The following is a 20,017-nucleotide window of genomic DNA, read 5'->3' on the forward strand; positions in this document are numbered from 1 at the left end:
TTTTTTTTTAAATTAATTTTAATTGGAGGCTAATTACTTTACAACATTGTGGTGGTTTTTGCCATACATTGACATGAATCAGCCATGGGTGTACATGTGTTCCCTATCCTGAAACCCCTCCAACCTCCCTCCCCATCCCATCCCTCAGGGTCATCCCAGTGCACCAGCCCTGAACACCCTGTTGCATGCATTGAACCTGGGCTAATGATCTATTTCACATATGGTTATATACATGTTTCAGTGCTATTCTTTCAAATCATCCCACCCTGGCCTTCTCCCACAAAGTCCAAAAGTATGTTCTTTACATCTGTGTCTCTTTTGCTCTCACAGCAGTTCTTAAAGGTAGAAGCTTATTCCCATGGACAGATTAAGAAACCAAGAGCCCTTCTTGCAAGCATTCATCTATTCATTCAACAAATATTTGTTAAGGGCCTTCTGTGTGCCTTGCACTGTTTTAGGTTCTGGAGTTACAGTGGGAATAAAACAAAAACTGTGCTTTCATAGCACTCACAAATTCTAGATGGAGATTCTGACAAAGAGTAAACAAACAAATATTAAACTTCATAACTGATAGTGAAAATGCTATAAGGAAAACAGGATCACTATCTGGAGTGCCAAGGGTGGGCAAGGAGGTGACATTCAAGCATAAGGAGGCATGGAAATGAGAGCGATATTTGGACCAAGAGCTTCCAATCAGACAGAACAGCAAGTGCAAAGGCCCTGGGGCCTGCCTCCAAGACCAAACAGCCAGAAGGCTTAAGTGGAATGAATGGGAGAGTGATGGGAGAATGAATGGGAGAGAGGAACTAAGGTTGGCAGAATAGCTGGGAGGGATAGAGAAGATGCTCCACTGAGTGAGAATGGGTTTGGGTGTATTTGTGTGGAGTGCATGGGGAAGCCCTTGCTTCAGAAGCAAGGGCTTCTGATTCACCTTTTAACAGGGTCATTTCTGAGTGCTGAGAAGAGAAGAGACTGGGGGATCAGGGTTAGTGACAAGGTGACCAGGTCAAGCAGCACTAATAACTTTACATGTCACCTGTCTTACCCTTAACTTGTGCTTTTAAAAACTGTCCCCAACTGTCTCCAATATAAAGCAAATCATCCAAAATCTGGAGTAGGTTTTACCATCTACCATCTAATGGGTTCTTACCCATGTGCCAGGCATACATTATCTCATTGAATCCTCACAACCACCCAGTTTCATGCCCATTTTAAAGAAGGAACTGAGGGTTATGGGCAAAATACCCATTCCATAGCTAGAAAAAAGCAGAACTGGGTTAAGAGCCCGGGTCCTCTCACCCCAAGCCCTGGCCTCTTATCAACTAGTCAGTGGATCACCTGCAGCCCCCCTCCCTCCACCACCGTCCAGAGGTTATTTCTCTCCAGCTTCACACTGAAAGGGCTGTGAGTACCTGCTACCCCCCCTATTTTGCAGAACCAGCTCATGCCGTGCTCTCTGGCCACCAGGAGATGGCGATGGAACCACATCTGTATTAGCACAACCTGCTGTCCTTAGCAGCAGTGGGGACATTTGCCAGCCAAGGCCACTTTCCCCAAACTTCCCTGGTTCTTGAAGCCCCGGTGAATGTGACATGTATGTGCACAGATCTTTGATTCCTGGGCCCTACAGCCCAGTAATGACACATGTCAGACTGGGAGTTGGGGTCCTGGGCTCCATCCACCCGGAGCTCTGCAACCAACTCACTGGCTGACCCTGGGCCTCAGTTTCCCCCTTTGGTGAACAGCGAGTGGCCAGCCAGGCCAAGCACATGGCAGCATCCCCATCATGTCCACATCTCCCTCCTCGCAGTTGAGTCATTGCAGCACGGGGGCTAACTGCATGCCTGCTTGAAACAGACTGAAAGATTCCGGAGAGAAGCCAGGGAAGAGGGCATCCAGGCCGGAGGACGTTCAGCTCATAGGCCGTCTGCAGACCCGCTTGAAGGAGAGGGAGGAGATCATCAAGCAGCTCACGGTGAGGCTTCAGGGGTGTTCGCTTTAGTCTGGCACTTCCCTGGGGGCCTAAAACTGTATTCCTGATAACCTGAAAACCACCTTACAAAAGGTCCTTGGTTATTGTTTCCCTGTTATATAAAATAATACATGCTCACTAGAAAAAATTAACACAGGAAAGTAGAAAGCAAAAATAATCACTCTGCTCCCAAGTCCTACACCATCTGCCTGTTTGTTGGTATTGGTTTTGCTAACCTATAGAATTTGGGAAAATCTAGAATGACTTGGACCTCACATCCTTGTCTCCTCACTTTGACCATTGCTTTAGGATTTGTCCAGCCTTCCTGTGCTCCACGCTTTGGTTCAAAGTTCTCTATAAGCCAGCTCCCAGTGGTTTACATTCAGCTCTGGGGACGTTGGCTGATACACTTGCTTCTGTCAGCGCGGCCCACATGGGTCAGCTAGTTAGCCACATGAGAAGTCTAGCCACTTCCCTGTGTCTCTCCCTTTGCCACCTTGGTCCAGGCCCCACTGCCTCTTACAATGAGAGCCCTTTGGACTCCCCACTCACTCCAGCCTCACCCTACTCTGCTGACCTCACAGCAACCAGGGTAATCTTATTAAAATATAAGACAGATCGCAGCACAGCTCTGTTCAGTACTACCTATGGCTCCTTGTCCTTCTCAGAGTAAAATCAACGGTCTTATAGTTGCTTACACAGCTACACATCCTCCTACAACATACACACACACTTGTAACTCACACCCATCCTTGCACCCTCCTGCTCCCCAGGCACACTGCTTCATGTCAAGATGATGAGGAAAACTTAACCACTAACTGAAAATTAGATGATACTAATAAGGAATTGGAGAAGGAAATGGCAACCCATTCCAGTATTCTTGCCTGGAGAATTCCAGGGACAACAGAGCCTGGCAGGCTACAGTCCATGAGTCGCAAAGAGTCGGACTTGACTAAGCGACTAACACACAATAAGGAATTGTTTGTTAAGTGTGACAGAAGCATCATGGTTATATTTTGTAAAGAGTCCTTATCTCTTAGAAATACTTATCAATGTTTTTAGAGATGAAATTTTACAACTGGAACTTATTTTAAAAACAAGACATCTGGAAAGAAAAACAGTGGAAAATGACACAGATAAAGATTGACCATATAGCGATTGTGTTATTGTTTAGTCAAAGTCATGTCCAACTCTTTTAGACTGTCTAACCCCATGGACTGTAGGCCACCAGGCTCCTCTGTCCATGGAATTTCCCAGGCAAGAATAATGGAGTCGGTTGCATTTCCTTCTGAGATCTTCCTGACTCAGGGATCGAATCCACATCTTTGGCATTGGTAGGCAGATTCTTTACCACTGAGCCACCAAGAAGACCCATATAATGATTGTACCTGGGTGTTTTTTTTTAATTTTGCCTTAGCTAATAACTTTCTGCAGTAGACTTTTCTCAGATGCTAAGAGTACCTGGATCTCTGCTTTCCCTAAGGCATTCCAAATAAGCTTGCCCTTTCCTTTACAAGAGGGGCTGGGGACACAACCCCAGAAATAAAGGTGCTTCCTCAAAGCCTCAGTGGATTGTAATTTGATTCCCACTGACTTCCCCCTTTCCCTGATCTTTCTTCCTCTCTGTAATCTGCCCTCACACAGCCATCTTGCTTCAAATCAAACTCAGCGTGCTGTGTAGTTAGGCTCATTTAGACTCAGTCGTATTGTTTTTCCAGGAGGAGAGAAGATTTCACTATGCAGCGCTCCCCAGCGCAATGTCCCATCGGAATCGATCCTTCTCTTTCAATCCTCACCCAGGGTATTTGACCCCTTCCATGAAGGTAAATTGGTCCTACTGGTTCCAATGCATTACATAATTCTGCTGGCTTCATTCTTCCCAAAGATAATGGTAGCTTATTTATCAACAGTCTGGCATTCATTTAGAGACATATTCATTGAAAATAAGACCCTCAGGAGATAGTACAAATTACTAGCAAACTGTTTATATCTGACAAGGCAGATTATGTATAATTTTTATGACTTTTTTAAATTTTCCAAACTTTTTATATATGTGTCACTACTAATAGTGGCTATATCTTGGTGACAGGAAGGAGAAGGGCAAGAATCCTTCACTTCACTTTTTCCTTTTATATTTTTGCAATGTATTACAGTGAGAATAGTCACATCCAGATTTCTCATCTGCTATCACAAAATCCTAAAGCACTAAAAATTTTCTATTTTTTGGTAATTCATTACCTCCAGTTGAATTCATGTGAGGTCATTTATAATTTTTATATATCCCTCTTCATGTGACAAAATGTAAGGTTCACTCCAGAAATATTAATGTATTTGAGGACAGTGTGGGCCAGCTTCTGCTGAGGGTGCCTTTTAAAATCTAAAAACTTTAAATTAAAACATACATTTGCTGCCAGAAGTTTTGGATAGAGATTGTGAGCCTTTTTTAAAGCACAACTAAATGCTTTAAAAAAGAACATGCAATATATAAATAAAAGTATTGTCTCTGGCTCACATAATTCTGGCATGGCAGGCTTACCTACTTTTACAATAATGCTTCTTTTAGGTGGCACTAACAGGCCTTTCTTTTAATACCAACAGAAAAAGAAGATGGAGGAAGTGCCCAGCCGCGTGGTCAGTGTGCCAAACCTCGCTTCCTATGCTAAGAACTTTCTGAGTGGTGACCTGAGCTCCAGGATCAATGCCCCTCCGATAACTAAGTCACCCAGCTTGGACCCAGGCCCCAGCTGTGGCCGGCCCTACAAACCCACGCCATCTCTAGATGTGCAAACTGCCACAAGGTAGGGGGCCAGAGCTGGGCTTCCCAGGTGGCGCTAGTGGCAAAGAACCTTCCTGCCAACGCAGGAGATGTAAGAGAGGTGGGGTTGATCCCTGGGTTTGGAAGATCTCCTGGAGAAGGGCATGGCAACCCACTCCAGCATTCTTGCCTAGATAATCCCATGGACAGAGGAGGCTGGTGGACTATGATACATGGGTTGCAAAGAGTCAGACACTACTGAAGTGACTCAGCATGCACACAGAGGGCCAAAGCTATGATTCCATTTTTCTGTAGACAGGAGGGAAATTAGAATTCCTTTCTGGCACCTGTTAAATACTCAGCATTTGGGCCGATACAAAGAATAATAAAACAAGCCTTGCCTTGGACAAATTGCAACTCAGCCAAAAAGAAAGATTATCTATGAGAAGGGAAATAGGTCATTCTTTAGAAGAGATACTATTCCTGATAACAAGTTCCAGAAAGCCTTTTATTTTTTTCTTTTCCATGGACGAGTAGACAGGGGACACTGAATCACTTAGCCGATGACTTCAGAGTGGTTCACACAAACGATGGGCTGTCATCATCTGGCCTTGCGTCTGGATTCAAATTCTGGTCCTCCTCATTCTTAGCTTGTGTGGCTTTGGGCAGCTCACTTGACATCTCTGTTTCCTCATCTCTAAAATGAAGATAATATACCACTTACCTCTTCAGACTCATGTGAAACTAAAGGAATTAATCCATAGCACATGCTCAGCACAAGACCTGGCATAGAACTATTCAGCAATTTCCCACTATTATTAAAAGGTTATTTCTCAAGATTCATTATATAATCTTGTAATTTTATTCTTAATCTGTGGGTTTGGTTGATCACGTATGGTGCTCTCTGATACTGCTTTGTTTTCCAGAAACCCTTACAGCGTGCTTCTCTTCCAGAAATGTGTGATTTCCCCTATTATTGATTTTCCTTCTTGCCCAATTTTTGTTCAGAGCTAAATCTTGAATCATGGACTCTGAGTTTGCTTTTCAGAAGAGGCCTCTTCTGAAATGTTCCTTTTCCAAAGGCCCTGCCTGCCCAAGACTATGGACAAAAATGAATGTGGAGCTGGAAGGACCCCCTGCCAATCATTGAGCAAGTCCAGCCCTTTGTTTCGAAGCTGAGGACACTGAGGCCTAGAATCCCAAGCACATGGTCTATTAACTGCCAGAGCCAGAGCTGGCCTGATCCTGGCCACTGTTCATCTCATTATCACACACCTTTTTAAAAGCTGTGTTCCCGCTGTTTTATAAGAAGCTTCACAAGTACAGATAGAGACTTTTCAGATAGGAACACACTGTACTTACTTATCATCTCTCTTTTTCAGTTTATTAGACTAATTTCACAGCCTCACTGAAAGGCCAGAGCACATTAGGTAACTTTTGAAGAGGCCATAAGTGTAATTTTATATTCATTAACCATTTCTTCTTTTACTTTTTTTTGAAAGGGGTTTATTATTTAATTTGTGCCTGAAATAAATAGTAAATGTTGCAGACTTCTCTGGGAGCCAGAGGTTGAGTCCACCTGCCAGTGAAGGAGACATGGGTTCAGTTCCTGGTCTGGGAAGATTCCACATGCCATGAGGCAACTAAGCCCATGCACCACAAGAGAAGCCCCTGCAGTGAGAAGCCCGCACACTGCAACTAGAGAGCAGCCCCTGCTTGCCACAACTAAAGAAGGCCCCATGCAGCAACCAAGACCCAGCTCAGCCTATATATATATTTTTTCTTTTAAATAGTAAATGTTGCAAAATATGCCTCATTCATGTTAAGTGAAATAATGGAGAGCATTGTTTCCAGAATGGAATTAGATGCTCTCTCATCTTAATCCTCCACAACTTGTTTCTAGCTACCAATATCAACCCATCACATTCTATATCTTTTTAAGAGTAAGGTGGTAGTTATCTTTCCCTGAAAAGATGATGGCATATTAAGTTGTTTACTGAATAATTTTCAAAACCATCTAAGAAAACTTGTTTGTTTTTAGGACACAAGATGATGATACAGCCCAACCCAAAGAAGTCCAACAGAAGCAAGGTTCAGCACACCAGGAATGGTTTACCAAATATTTTTCTTTCTAAACTGATCCTTGGGATAGCAGAAAGAGGATATTTGAAAAACATTTCTTTTGAAACACCTGACTGAAGGAATGAACTAAAAAGCCAACCAACCAAATAACTTGCTTGTAATATGATTTACATATATAGCTAAAACAAATTCTTACATTAACATTTCATACTATTTCATTGTGATGATAAGATGAAACAAGCCAGTGTTGTCAGAAAGCACCCAGAGGGAAATATTATTAATGTTACTGATGACCTGTACATGATATTTCTAGTGTCCATAAGATTGCACACCACCTTGTGGAATATCAGACTTTGTCATTTCCATGGTCTACTTTGAAAGTGGTTTCATTTTTCCTAGGATCTTCACTTTAAAGTGTTTCTATGTAAATAACTCCAAAATGCACACGTAACCTCAATAGGAAGGGGAATAAAACAAAGCTCAGAATAACCAGGAAAGCCAGTTTTTAAAAACCAAACCAAACTACTAGTAATGGACTATAGCAGACATTGGCATAGTTGGAGCAAATATTTTGACTTCCTAGGTCCAGGATATGAAGATTACAGAGGGTGTAACACCTACCTCAAAGGGGCTTTTTGAGGTTTAAACAAAATATGGGTAATAATTCTAATCATGAATTGTAATTAAGCTTTGCCAGGATTTTTCTGTGAATAACGGAGCCTGACCCTGTCATACATCTCAACCTCAACGACTGTGGCATCAGCTTGATTGTGACTGTTTCTAGAAGTTCTTTGAAGTCTGTTCTTTGAAGTCAAAGACCTACTGAACCTCTAGTCTTGCCTCATGGTGTGTTGCTTCCCCATCGCATGGATGCTCAGTAGATTAAAGGGAACTGGGAATGGCCGTTCAGTGCTGACCTTGCTGTCAGTCCATGCTGAGTTGTCTGATCCTCTGATTGAGCACTGCAATTTTACAAACTCAATACAACTTTCAGTGGGAAAAATATATCCTCAATCCTTTGGTGCTGGCCCAGCAGGTGGCCTATAAACAGTTGTCTATTCCATGCACTGTCAAATCTTTGCTCTTTGAATAAAACTTTAAACAACTGGGCAATAAAAATGGTTGTGACTTGTACTGATTTTTCAGAGGTGAAATTATACAAAGGCTGAACTTGGAAACAGGGAGTTCACATTAACCTCAGTCAGATCATCTCCAATAAAATGTAGCTGCTCATGCACTTGGGTCATTTTGAAAGAAATGCAATTACAACTCAGATTCACAATTTGAAAGTAAATTTACTACCTAATTAAAACATGTAGCCCAATAACATACTTTTTTTAAATGCAAATACTTGTTTCCGTCTGTGTAACATGTCCTGTTACTTTTCAGTATCAAGTATTTTTTAGTTTTATTTCATGCTTAGAGTGAACATTATAGAATAGTGTTTTGTGTTTTAAAAAGAGTACATACAGGTAGTTCTATTTTTGTTGAAATATTTTCCCATGATGACTAACAAAGGAGGCTATTTAATTCAGCACAACACATGCTACAGAGATAGAATTTTATTGAGTCCCCACATCAGTTTTAACTCCTCGTTGCATGTGACTAAAAGATCATACTAAATTTCAAGATTATACACAAATAATTATCTTTGCTAAGTACATCTTGGCATGCATCTATCATTTTTTCTTTAGGATATATTCCTTGAGTATTGAAATAAAGCATCAAAGGATATGCCTAGGCTTTTTGTGTAATACTACCAAATTACCAAAAATTTCTAGCAATTTACACCTTCACCAGCAGGGAATGAAATTCTACCTCTCTGTACCCTAGATAATATTGATAGATAATATTAGATAGATAATATTAGAGATAATGGGGATGACTTGGAGGTGAACAGCAGACATGAAGAGAAATGAACTGATTCAGAATTGACTTAGGAGGAAAAACAGGGTATCTCTTTAGGCTATATTATAACAGAGAGGAGGAATGAATGTATTCCTGGAACAAACCTGGAAAGGAACATTTCCCAGTTGCCAACTGCTTCTTAACTGGGGGAGAAAAGAGTGAAGTTGTGCAACCAGTGGCTGCACACTGCACGCCTGAGCCCTTAGTGCTCCAGTATCAGTGCAACAGCAGGTGCAACTGGGGCTGCTTGCTATATACTTGGTCTCCAGCCTCTGCCTGGATTCTGCAAGGGCAAGTCTGGAAAAGTAAACAGAGCTATGATTGGGACCAGTTTCCTAGCATCCTTCAGGTTTCTAAGAAGAGCACTAATCTCCACCATCATCCCCAAGGTGCAACGCTGGTTTTGATCTGCTGCCTCCAACTAGCTCCTCAGCTGTCTGTTCTCCCCCTGCAGGGGAAAACCAAAGATGCTCCAGGAACTCATAGAGGCCTTTGAGTATTAAACAGTTATTCTGTCATTGTCCCTTTGCTGAGTCGAGACAGTGGAGTGTTAACCAGCCAATTCCACCGTTCTTATATGCAACATTGAATCTGTGCATTAACAAAAGTTCCCTTCCACTGGGAAACTTGCCCAGGAAAGCACTGGTAAAATCCTCAATGAGGCCACCCTCTTGTGCTGGTAACTGGAACTCACATCCCACTCAGGATGGATCTTCCTGCCAGTTGGACAGTGAGTGAGCCAGTCTCCAACGTCGCCCCTCTGTCGATTCTCTCAGACTGTGCTCACAGCAGCATGTCAGTCAGGCCCTCCAGGAGGAGTACACTGAGACAGTTGGAGGAGCAAAGACCACCAGAAACCTAGCTATAGTTGAATGAGTTGGGTTTTTTATTTGTTGGAATAGAGGAAGAATGTCCATCATGAAGAATCATGGGGCTTCTCAGAAAGTGTTTTAGAAAGATCCTATTGTAAGATTTTGGCACTGAATAATTTCAAGGAGATTCTAAAAGAACAGGGTTTCATTCCAAATTGGATGCTGTCAGAAAGCAGAGGAAACTCTATGACTGGATCTTATCTTACTCCAGTAGTCATATACAGATGTGAGAGCTGGACCATAAAGAAAGCTGTGTGCTAAAGAATTGATGCTTTCAAAGTTTGGTGCTGGAGGAGACTTTTGAGAGTCTCCTCGACAGCAAGGAGATCAAACCAATCAATCCTAAAGGAAATCAACCCTGATTATTCACTGGAAGGACTGATGCTGAAGTTGAAACTCCAATACTTTGGCCACCTGATGTGAAGACCTGACTCATTGGAAAAGACCCTGATGCTGGCAAAGAGTGAAGGCAGGAGGAGAAAGGGATGACAGAGGATGAGATGGTTGGATGGCATCACCAACTCAATGGACAGGAGTTTGAGCAAACTCCAGGAGATAGTGAAGGACAGGCAAGCCTGGTATGCTGCAGTCCATGGGGTCGCAAAGAGTTGGACATGACTTAGCCACTGAACAACAACAGTGAAGGCCGACTAGAGATAAAGCTGCAAATGGTTAAAAAATAAAGTTGCAGTCACTTTTTTTTTAAGCCAGGACAATGTTTGGTATTTGAGGGGTGGCAGTGTGACCTTTCTTTTTCCCTGTGCTTATACAGAGTTGTGAAGTGGTTTGTTTTGCTCTATCATGGTCTCAGAGCAGCTTTGTCTAGGAGGCTGGTTCCCTTAGACTGCTTCTGTCTCACAGGAGAATAACACAGCCCAGCAGTGCTGAATCAGTGTCTGATGTCAGGGCCAAGTCTCCCCTTGTCTCAGGAGAAACACCTGTGTTGAATTAAGGGGAGGCAGGAGGCAGGAAAACGCTTCATATTTTGATACAGAGTTGACACCTGTAGAGAGAGCCAAGGAAGGTTTGGGCAAGAAGCTTAGATAGCAGCAGAGTTAGGAGAAAAAGCCTTGGTCAGGCTGAGGAGCTTCAGAGCAAGGACTGACTGCCCATTAAAGAAGTCCGTGTTGGGCAAAAATAACGTGGCTCCACTACCCCACCATGCCTGTCATATCCAGGAAGAGCAAGGCCTTTGAGAAAACTGAGCAGGGCTCCTTCGTGGCCTCCAGAGGCCCGTGACCAAACCCTTAGGAATGTCGACATTTATAGGCTGGGCAGAAGAGGAAAGAGAAAAGTTAAGATGTGTTAAAGAGAATGAGTTCAAAAAAAGATGATAAAGTGTCAAAGTGAAGCAGGTGAGAGTATGTGGAGGAGCTGGAGACTGAATGAGGGGCCAGGCAACTGGGTGGCGCTCAAGTATCACGAAGGGAATGCTGCAGATGGGAGACCAAGAACACTGGGCTGCAGGGAGTGACCTGCAGACCAGAGCCCGCAACGGGTTAAACCCAGCAGAAGGCAACTGGCCTGGCCTCACATCACTTGAGGAAAGGCTTGTCTTACACAGTGTAAATGCTTCGGCAGATGGAACAGGAAGGGAATAAAGATGCCCTCAAAATGTGGGTGGGTCTGTCATCCCTTGAGAGAAGGTGAGAGAAATCCCAGCTGATACCTCATTATTTTCTGCTCAAAGGAGGCAGCATCCTAGAGGGTATTCTGTGTTTGTTGACCAGCAAAATACATCACGAAAAATGAAAAAGATATTTAGTGAAATGTTATTGACAGAAAACTTTTTGAATTTAGTAAAGAAATCATAATAACTGGTACACACATTAATTCAAAATATTTTTAGTAAGCACCAAATAGAACAGTTTCTGAACTTTTCACTAAGAACCTCTTCATTACTGAAAGAATGTCTAAAATGTTATCGGTTAGGTTTTTAATCAAGAAATCTAAAGCTGCCAATCAGAGTTTCTGACTGGCATAAGGTGATCAGGTTAACAACCTTGAAATCAGATAATGTGATTAATTTAAAAACAACTTTTAAAAGCTTTACCTATACACTCTGACTGAAGGAATTCATTGGCCTCAGGCTATGTACCATACACAAAAGCACAGGAAAACAAGTACTACATACAAAAAATAACACATGGTCCCTCTGTATTCAGAGAGGAATAATGCCTACTTTTCATGAGAACAAAGAGACAGATCACTAACCCCAGAGGGAGAACCAAGCAACGCTGGCAGAAGAAACAAGAGGTCCTGTGTCCTGGGGATGTGATGGAGGGCCTTCAGAGGCTGTGGAGACCAGGTGGCATCCAGGCCAGACGGAAACTTGAGTGGATGTCAAGGTGGGTGGGGCGGGGCCTTCAAGACCAGAGAAAACAAAGTCAGCCAAGACACTGAGTCACAGAGGTACTGCCTGTTCAGAAGACAGTGCTGCACGGGTTGTGGGTGATGGGGTGTAATCTAATGAGGGACTGTAAACAACAGAGAAAGGAAAGCCTTATCTAAGGAGACAGGGCACAATGCTGGTTCGTATTTCTCAACAGTTCAACAGAGAAACTGAGATGGCCTTTGTGGCCAACAGAGGGTCAGATATCTTCCCAACACCGAGTCTCCTATGCACCCTGCAGCCCACCTCCCACTTCAAGGTCCCAGTCCCTTGGAATCAACACCATTAGCAAGAACCCTTGTTAATAAAAAATCTGCTCCAAAAGAGCAGAACACACAAAACTTAAAACTCAAGAGATGATCACACAAGTTCATAGTCACCAATGCCTCTGCTGAGAGCAGGGTCCACTGTGTTAAACTGATTCATTATTGCAGAAGTGAACATCACTAGCATTATCACTGCTCCCACCACTGCACCCCAAACGTAAACAAACACTACACAAAAGATAAACTTACCCCAAATAAAAGTCAACATTAATTTAAGGATACTACTGGATTTCTAAAGCATTAGGGGACTGCAGTACAGTAACAGTCACGACACTAAGCTACGATATTATAATCCTCTTCCTCTTCTGATCTATTTATAAAGCATTCTCACTGGAAGTTTTACACTGTGCATTAGACTCCTCTTCTTGAAGTAGTTCAAAGTCTTGAAAAACAGAAAAGTTGCATATTTTTATATACTGCCATTGAACAGTAAATTATCACGAAAGCCTACAACCAAAATCCTCATCATCTGATATGCAGCTCAGATCATATCATACAAACTAATCTAAAACTGGAAATACAGAGAGATTGAGTCATACAAAAATAAAAACAATATAAAAGCAAGCATTAAAAAACACAACATAAAAGAAATCTGTAAATAGCATCACACTAACAGTCTTAAACTTTGCTAAAGACAATATACTTGGTTTACCACAGCAATAAGCATTCTATAAAGTACTCAAGAAATAACACTTACAAAAATAGGGGGAAAATTTTAGGTGAGAGCACAAAACAAAAATCATCTCATTCTCTGGCAAAGAGTTCTCCCAAAATGTCAAGTCTACAAGAAGAGATGTTTAGCGAAACAGTATCTGGGCTGACTCCGGCACCAGCTAGTGTTCGGGTGCCTTTCCTCAGGTTTGCTTCATCGGTGCAGGGATATTTGCAGACGCCTGCTCAAGGTAGGCCAGGGAGCCCTGGGGGATGTCGGCTGGCTTTTTGTGCTGCATGTTGATGTCCTCCAGCACCTGCTGCCAATGTCTTAGTTTTGTCAAGTGCTTCTGGACCAGAGCATCCTTTCGCTGCAATTCATTCCTCAGTTCTGAGACATCCTACAAATGAAAGCAATCAAAGCAATAAAGTCAGAGCAAACTCATGAAAAATGAACGTAATTCCTGATTAGTTAAGAGCGCTAAGAAGTAAATTCAAAACAGAATCAACTAAGCCATACTAGGCCGATTACTCTGCTTAGCTGCATAATTTGAATAACCCAAAGCAACTCTTTCCACGAAAGATGCCTGCTTAACACTGAGTTACTTCTAATTCATGTTCTTTTAATAAGTAATACAACAAGTCACAAAATTCCAAAGTACCAAAGGGCAGCCAAAAAAAAATCAGTCTCTTTTTTATCCTGGCCTCTGGGCACCCAACATTTCTATATCCAAAGCCTACTGTGAGAAGAATCTAAACACTTGAAGATCTGAAACACATATTAACTGTTTTAAAAGAATTCACAGCTACCATTCTATCATTTCAGATTATGAAGTAGTAAACCCTAATTTTTAAGAGTTTTTTTTAACGAATAACAGTATTAAAATTCTGTATTAAGACCTGGCCTTGAACATACCTATCACTCAGGTATTCAAATCAGGAAATGATTTCATATGGTGAATTATAGGAATATCATCTTCTTACCATTCACCTTCTTAATAGCTGGTATCAAAGAACAAAAACATTTTGACTGACTGCTCAGCTTGTGGGAGAAGTTACTTTAAAAATTATTAGAAAATAATGATTCTAATTTAGTTTTTTCCATTGAAGGAACTGCTGTGTTTGGGGCAAGAAGATTCTTCTCTTCCACACTGCAGGGAGCAGACCCTGGCTCAACCCACAAAATGCCATTAATGACAACCTCAATATATTTCCAAGACTCTGGTTTCAAACAACTGAGATAAATGAAGTCTTGAGTTTCAAGCAGCCCGGAACGAACACTGACTTTTTGATCCCTTGAACAAAACTGCCTAGAGCCCTTCCTGTGTGTAAGGCGCCAGGGGCACACAGACTAGTTTCTGTCCAACAGGAGCTTCTCATCTACGTTAACGGCTTCTCAACGTTTTCAAGCGGTAGAATTTTTTTTTTTAAAGAAAAATGTTCCACAGAAACTAATGTATGAAACAAGTAAAGGCTGTTCTGTTTGAAGCCCTGCTTTCCACCCCCACCCCTAAGGTCCAGGTTGTCATGAACACTGACAACCAACATTTTACACTCAAGCTATGAAGCCCCACTGTAACTAGTTGGCAAATGGAGCACCTCAGCTTAAGTGTATATGGAATTTTGACAACATTTGTTCTTCCTTAAACTTGGGAAGAAAGCTGAGCTTATACCTCTTTGATAACTTGCTCTGGTTTCTGGACAGATAACTGCAATCTTTTTTGTAGGAAAAAACATTCTGTCTGTCTTGCAATATCCAGGAATTTCTGGATACACTGGTCAACACCTTAAAAAAAAAAAAAGACCAAAATATTAAATTAAGAAAAACACTAGACACACATATCTCTCTCATAAATGAACAGTCAGAATATCAGATGGGATCAGGGGTTCTAATCCTGCTCACAGCAATAATATTGACCACCGACCTCCTATGTATTAACCAACATTAAATAGCAGATAATCCGTGCCATTTATCAAGTGAATGAGAGACCTACCAACAGTACAAAGTTCTTCCAAAGAAAGACAATGCAGAGATCCAGCAATTAACAACCCATTGACCAGGGACATATAAATGTCTTTCGTTACCCAAACGTTATTGACCAGAGATGTTTCAGTCTTTGCTTACATAACAAAACACCAGCCACACACATTCATTTCTGTGAAAACCCTCTGGTCAGTAATGTGTTAACATCACGATTTCCAGTTGAAATTAAACATTTAAAACACAGTACAAAGACATCAAAAGTACCTCTCTGGGGACAGAACTTGGGACGAGGAGGGGGAACACAAAACTCAGTTCTTTAAAAGCAGTACACACTATTGGCCTTCTCTGTCTTGGTATCAACATGAAAAGCTCATTCATTTTAAGTGGTTCATTATGAGTGACATGAACAAAAATCAGCGGTATATAGATTGACTACACAAATCTTATTCCTGGAAAAGTTCTCTCAGGATATAGCAGGATTGAAACATACCAAATGTAAAATCAGCAATGAGGGAATTCTTACCAGTTCGAATTTCTTCCTGATCTGTACCATTGACATAATCTTGACTCACCAGAGAAGCAAAGCAAGCCTGTGTGATCAAAATATCACAAAAGAAAAAAATGTCATTCACACATCAAGAATCTTACTTTAGAGTAAGAAATAACTTCTCCTATGTCCTTCAATTAGTTGACAGCTTCTGGGTTTGCATACCAAATGACAAGACATTGTATCAATGAAGAAACTTGGTAAACTGAGCCCATTAGGCCCACAGAGGAAGCCGGTATTTGCAGGCACCCCTATCTGGTCTCTCTCCCACTGCTGCTCCTTTCCCGGCTATCTCATTCCACACAAGGGCCTGGATCCCTACTCCAGTCCCATCTGTAGCCCCTCCCTCTGATGCTTACATGACACGTATCATCACACATCCAGGAATCACGTCAATTGTCACCTCCTCAGAGGCTATCCCTGTCTACTCTTTCAAAATGGTGTCCCTCCTGCTCGTGCTCCAACCTCAAGCCCTGCTTTATTGTTTTTAACTTGGTTAACTGATATTGTGCCATTCTCTCAGTTCATTATTAGCTGTGCCTTACTAGCAGCTGGGTATTTTGCCTGTCTTACTGTTTGGCACAATGTGGATGCTCAATAAATACATGTTACTGACTGATTGGACAGACTAAGAGAAAGGGTATTATATGAACAAACAAGTCCTAGTAAAGAAACATAGATCTAGGCGCACAGGAGTTCTGTGAAAGGGTAACTCTCAAGAAATGGACAAAGAAGGGCCATCACAGTACAGAAAGGCCAAAAAGAGAACCAGATGGCAGCTGGGGTGGGGATGGGGGGGTGAAGAAGAGAAATCTCAAATCTCAGGAAAGCACGGACCTAGTTTGCTAGTAAGCATATTACACTAGGTGTAGGTGTGAGGCAGGCAAGTCTAGGTTCAAATTTAGGCCATCAACCAAATGTGAGAGCCTTTCTCCTGCCTGCAGTTACCCTTCAGAAAAATCAAAGGATTTCTCCAGGGAAAATCCTCTAACAATCAAGAAATTGGAAAAACGACTGCCCATTCTGTGTATTACTTTGAAAGGTGACCCCTACTGGATTTGGGATGTAGCAGGCATGCACCTGCTTTGTGAAACCTGTGGCTACTGGAAAACATCTCATCCAGGAAGCCAGCCAGTCACAAGCTGGCAAAGAAAGCTGGGGCTGCTCCTTCAGAGTCAGCAGAGCCACCAGAGAGGATGGGAGGAAAACTCATCTCAGGAATTTTAGTTTCCTCTTTCCCCTTAAAAAAATATAAATAAATAAATAGATAAATAAAACATAATACACATACGAATATTTAGCTGATGAAAATAAAAACACTAACTTAAAAAGGTATCTGTACCCCATGTTTATTGCAGTATTTATTCACAATAGCTGAGATATATAGAAATGACCCAAGTGTCCATCAATGGATGAAATGAGTAAAGAAGTTATGGCATACACACTGAAATATTCAGTCATAAAAAAGGACACAATCTTGCCATTTGTGACATGGCTGGACCTGGAGGGTGTAAGTCAGCCAGAGAAAAACAAATACTCTATGATCTCACTTATATATGGACCGTAAAAACACCACCACCACCACCACCACTAAAACCAAGCTCGTAGATATACAGAACAGATTGGTGGTTGCCAGAGACAGGTGATGAGATAAGTGAAATGGGTGAAAGCTAAAAGGCAGGAACTTCCAGTTATAAATTTAAGTCATGGGGATTTCCCTCCTGGCTCAGTGGTAAAGAATTCACCTGCCAATCTGGGGGACATGGGTCTGAGCTCTGGTCTGGGAAGGTCCCACGTGCCATGAGACACCTAAGCCCGTGCGCCACAACTACTGAGCCCATGCACCCCAACTACTCAAGCACGCAGGCCTAGAACCGGTGCTCCACAGTAAGAGAAACCACGGCAATGAGAAGTTTGCACACCCCAACTAGAGAGCAGCCCCTGCTCCCCACAACTGGAAAAGGCTGTGCGAAGCAATCAAGACCTGAGGAGACCCTGTGAAGTCATAAACGAACAAATAAATCTTTAAAAATAGATAAACAAGTCATGGGTATGGGATGTACAGAGTAATTAAAAAAAATTTTTGTAACTATGTATGGTGACAGATATTAACTAGACTTACTGTGGTGATCACTGTAATACATACAAATATCAAATTGTGTTGTACATCTGAAACTAGTATATGTCGATTATACTTCAATTTAAAAAAAGAAAGAGAAAAATCTCCCAGACTGGTGAGGCACTGATGACCCCAACTATATCCAAGTTGTACTTGTATATGGATGTGGGAGGGAGGAAACATTACATATTTATATAATTACCATTTGGGGCAATATTTGGATGACACACCATCTATTACTATTCTGACTTAAAACTTGTCATATGCAACCAGAGTGAAAATGAGTTTCAGCAAAACTCAAAGTCTGGGTCACCTCTGCCTCTATCTCTTTACCCCCCAGCTTTCCTCCTCCTCCCTCAGTCCTTAGTACCAACCTCCCCTACTGTAACTTTTAAATAACTCCATATCAGCTCCAAGAGACCCACTATGTCAGGACCCTTTAAGGGTGGAGCCCAGTGGAAAGGACACAGGACATAATGATGGACACTGCAGTCTAGACAGGATGAGCACGTAACACGCAGGAACGTAGGAAAGGATACTCAAGGACGGGACCAAGGATGGAGTGAGACAGGAAGAACCTATTGAGAACCAAGGAGGGTCGCCCGATTGGGTATAGGCAAACTTCCAGTCTGCGTGCCTCCAGAAATGTCAAGGTGACGCATATTCGCCAGCCTGAGCTTGCGTGCTAAGTCTCTTCAGTATTGTCCGACTCTGTGCGACCCTATGGACTCGTAGCCTGCCAGGTTCCTCTGTCCATGGGATTCTCCAGGCAGCCTACTAGAGGAGAATTCCGGCCACGACGCGATGTGGCCGGACTAAAACAAGTGACCTAAGTTCTCTGAACCCGGTTTCCTATTTGTAAGCGGGTGGAGATATCGCTGAAACAGATAACCTGCGCACGCGCAGCATGCCTTTCGGGGGCGGGGAGGCTGGGAACACAAACGCCCACGTCTCATCTTACCTCGAAAGATGACTCCAACTCGTCCACCAAGGTACTGTTAGAAGTTCTCGGAACGCCTGGCGTGGCCTGAAGAAGCGAAGCCTGGCCCAAGAGCCCCGGCGGAGGTTGTGGAGGTCCGGGTGGCTGTCCAGAGAACATGCCGCCCAGTGAAGCCGCCATTTTTAAAATGGCGGGTGCCTGGAGCCGCGGTCCGCTGGTCACGTGACATAACTGGTCATGTGACAGTGTCCGGGGCGTGTTGGCGTCTGTTGGATGCCCGGGAAACAGTTCGTTTGGTTCTTTGTTTCCAGCCTCACAGGCAACCTGGCTTTTACTTTAACCTTGAGAATCGAAGGCTAGGATTTAACATAGTTGTGTGGAGAGGAGACTCAATAAGTACAGCGGAGCGCGTCCTCCTGCGGAGTCAGGTATTCCTGTACCAGTCCCGCCTTCGCTCTCAACTCCTGAAATTGCTTTGGCCCTGGCGCTTTCTCTGGGCTCAGTTTTACCCATTGGTAGAAGGGAGGTGCGCATTCATCCCGCAGACATTTATTGAGAGTTTCACTGTGTGCCACTTAACTAATCCAGTCACTGGGGATGTAGCAGGAATAAACTGGAAAAATGTCCCCTGAATTCCTTCTGGGGAGATACAGGTAACAAAACGACTTAACATTGTTGAGGCCCCCTGTCTATGTGCTGGGCGCTATTTGCTTTAGATATTTATGGTTACGTTAAATAAAGTCACTATGCTAGTTTTAAAAAAAAAAAAAAAACATTTGCTTATTCATCTTTCCAGAAGCTAAATACTTTTTCACTATATTTAACTTTATGGTTATCCAGTTCATTTGTTGAGTCATCTGTGAACCAGGTTCTATTTAATGATCTGGGGGTTACAGTAATCACCCCAACTTTCTGCTTTCGGAGACTTTACCGTTGCTTTGTGGGAGAGAGACGGATAAGCATGTACATATATAGAGTGGTATCATGTAGAGATAATTGTCAAGAAGGAAACTAAAGCTCAGTAAGGGGATGACTCCCTGGAGCATGGCAACCCACTCCAGTATTCTTGCCTGGAGAATCCCCATGGATAGACACGCCTGGCGGGCTACAGTCCATGGGGTGACGACGAGTCGGACACAACTAAAGCAGCTTGGTATGGCAAGGCACAATCCTAAAACAGTTTTGAGGACTCCAAATGTTTTTGTTTACATGAGGTATATTGGGCAATATTTACCTATTAAAAAGGTAAGCATTAAAACGGAGACTTTAAAAATATATATTGGTGTAAAAATAAGCCTATTATATAACAAATGTTCCAATTTAAAATGTAACCATTTTATAAAACCAAAAATAGAATGGAAACATTTTGCATTTTACTCTTGGGTTTCCAATGGCCATAGGACTACTTGAAGTCTAGATTTCTTAACTTCCGCGATCTTTTAACACTACTGTGTTCTAAACCACTACTC

The 20,017-nt window shown here is 42.4% G+C and overlaps 2 protein-coding genes across 8 annotated transcripts in view; one reads left to right on the forward strand and one right to left on the reverse strand.

Moving 5' to 3' along the window:
• The window catches only part of FAM184B (family with sequence similarity 184 member B), a 118,791-nt gene extending 110,359 nt beyond the window's left edge, over positions 1 to 8,432 (forward strand). For 4 of the 6 annotated variants that reach the window (XM_006063939.4, XM_044946056.2, XM_044946058.2 and 1 more), the window contains 4 exons: positions 1,858 to 1,975; positions 3,691 to 3,795; positions 4,571 to 4,770; positions 6,769 to 8,432. In XM_006063939.4, coding sequence (XP_006064001.4) covers positions 1,858 to 1,975; positions 3,691 to 3,795; positions 4,571 to 4,770; positions 6,769 to 6,862 — 517 coding nt within the window. In that variant the 3' untranslated portion in view covers positions 6,863 to 8,432. Of the gene's footprint in view, positions 1 to 1,810; positions 1,976 to 3,690; positions 3,796 to 4,570; positions 4,771 to 6,768 lie in introns of those variants that run through there. The other 2 variants (XM_044946057.2, XR_006552341.2) reach the window with 2 other exon arrangements.
• Positions 5,247 to 18,752, reverse strand: MED28 (mediator complex subunit 28). 2 transcript variants are annotated; one of them, XR_006552342.2, is made up of 5 exons: positions 18,570 to 18,752; positions 15,466 to 15,532; positions 14,632 to 14,744; positions 13,005 to 13,359; positions 5,247 to 5,424 (listed from the first exon to the last, which is right to left on the reverse strand). XR_006552342.2 is itself a non-coding variant. In XM_006063934.4 (4 exons), exons 1-4 carry the CDS (start codon positions 18,726 to 18,728, stop codon positions 13,162 to 13,164), a joined length of 537 nt encoding a protein of 178 aa, XP_006063996.1. In that variant the 5' UTR covers positions 18,729 to 18,752; the 3' UTR covers positions 11,334 to 13,161. The 2 variants fall into 2 exon arrangements, 1 of the variants encoding a protein (XP_006063996.1); XM_006063934.4 differs by lacking the exon at positions 5,247 to 5,424 and having other exon boundaries at positions 11,334 to 13,359.
• Between the last annotated feature and the right edge of the window lie 1,265 nt (positions 18,753 to 20,017).

The sequence above is a fragment of the Bubalus bubalis genome, chromosome 7 (assembly GCF_019923935.1).
Source record: "Bubalus bubalis isolate 160015118507 breed Murrah chromosome 7, NDDB_SH_1, whole genome shotgun sequence".
Taxonomy (NCBI): Eukaryota; Metazoa; Chordata; class Mammalia; order Artiodactyla; family Bovidae; genus Bubalus; species Bubalus bubalis.

Excerpts from the sequence above, each read along its gene's own strand:
- MED28 (XM_006063934.4), bottom strand. The coding sequence starts at position 18,728 with ATGGCGGCTTCACTGGGCGGCATGTTCTCTGGACAGCCACCCGGACCT. Across the intron at positions 14,745-15,465 it reads TCAGGAAGAAATTCGAACTG|GTGTTGACCAGTGTATCCAG; the intron begins GTAAGAATTCCC and ends TTTTTTTTTAAG. Across the intron at positions 13,360-14,631 it reads CAGAGCAAGTTATCAAAGAG|GATGTCTCAGAACTGAGGAA; the intron begins GTATAAGCTCAG and ends TTTCATTTGTAG.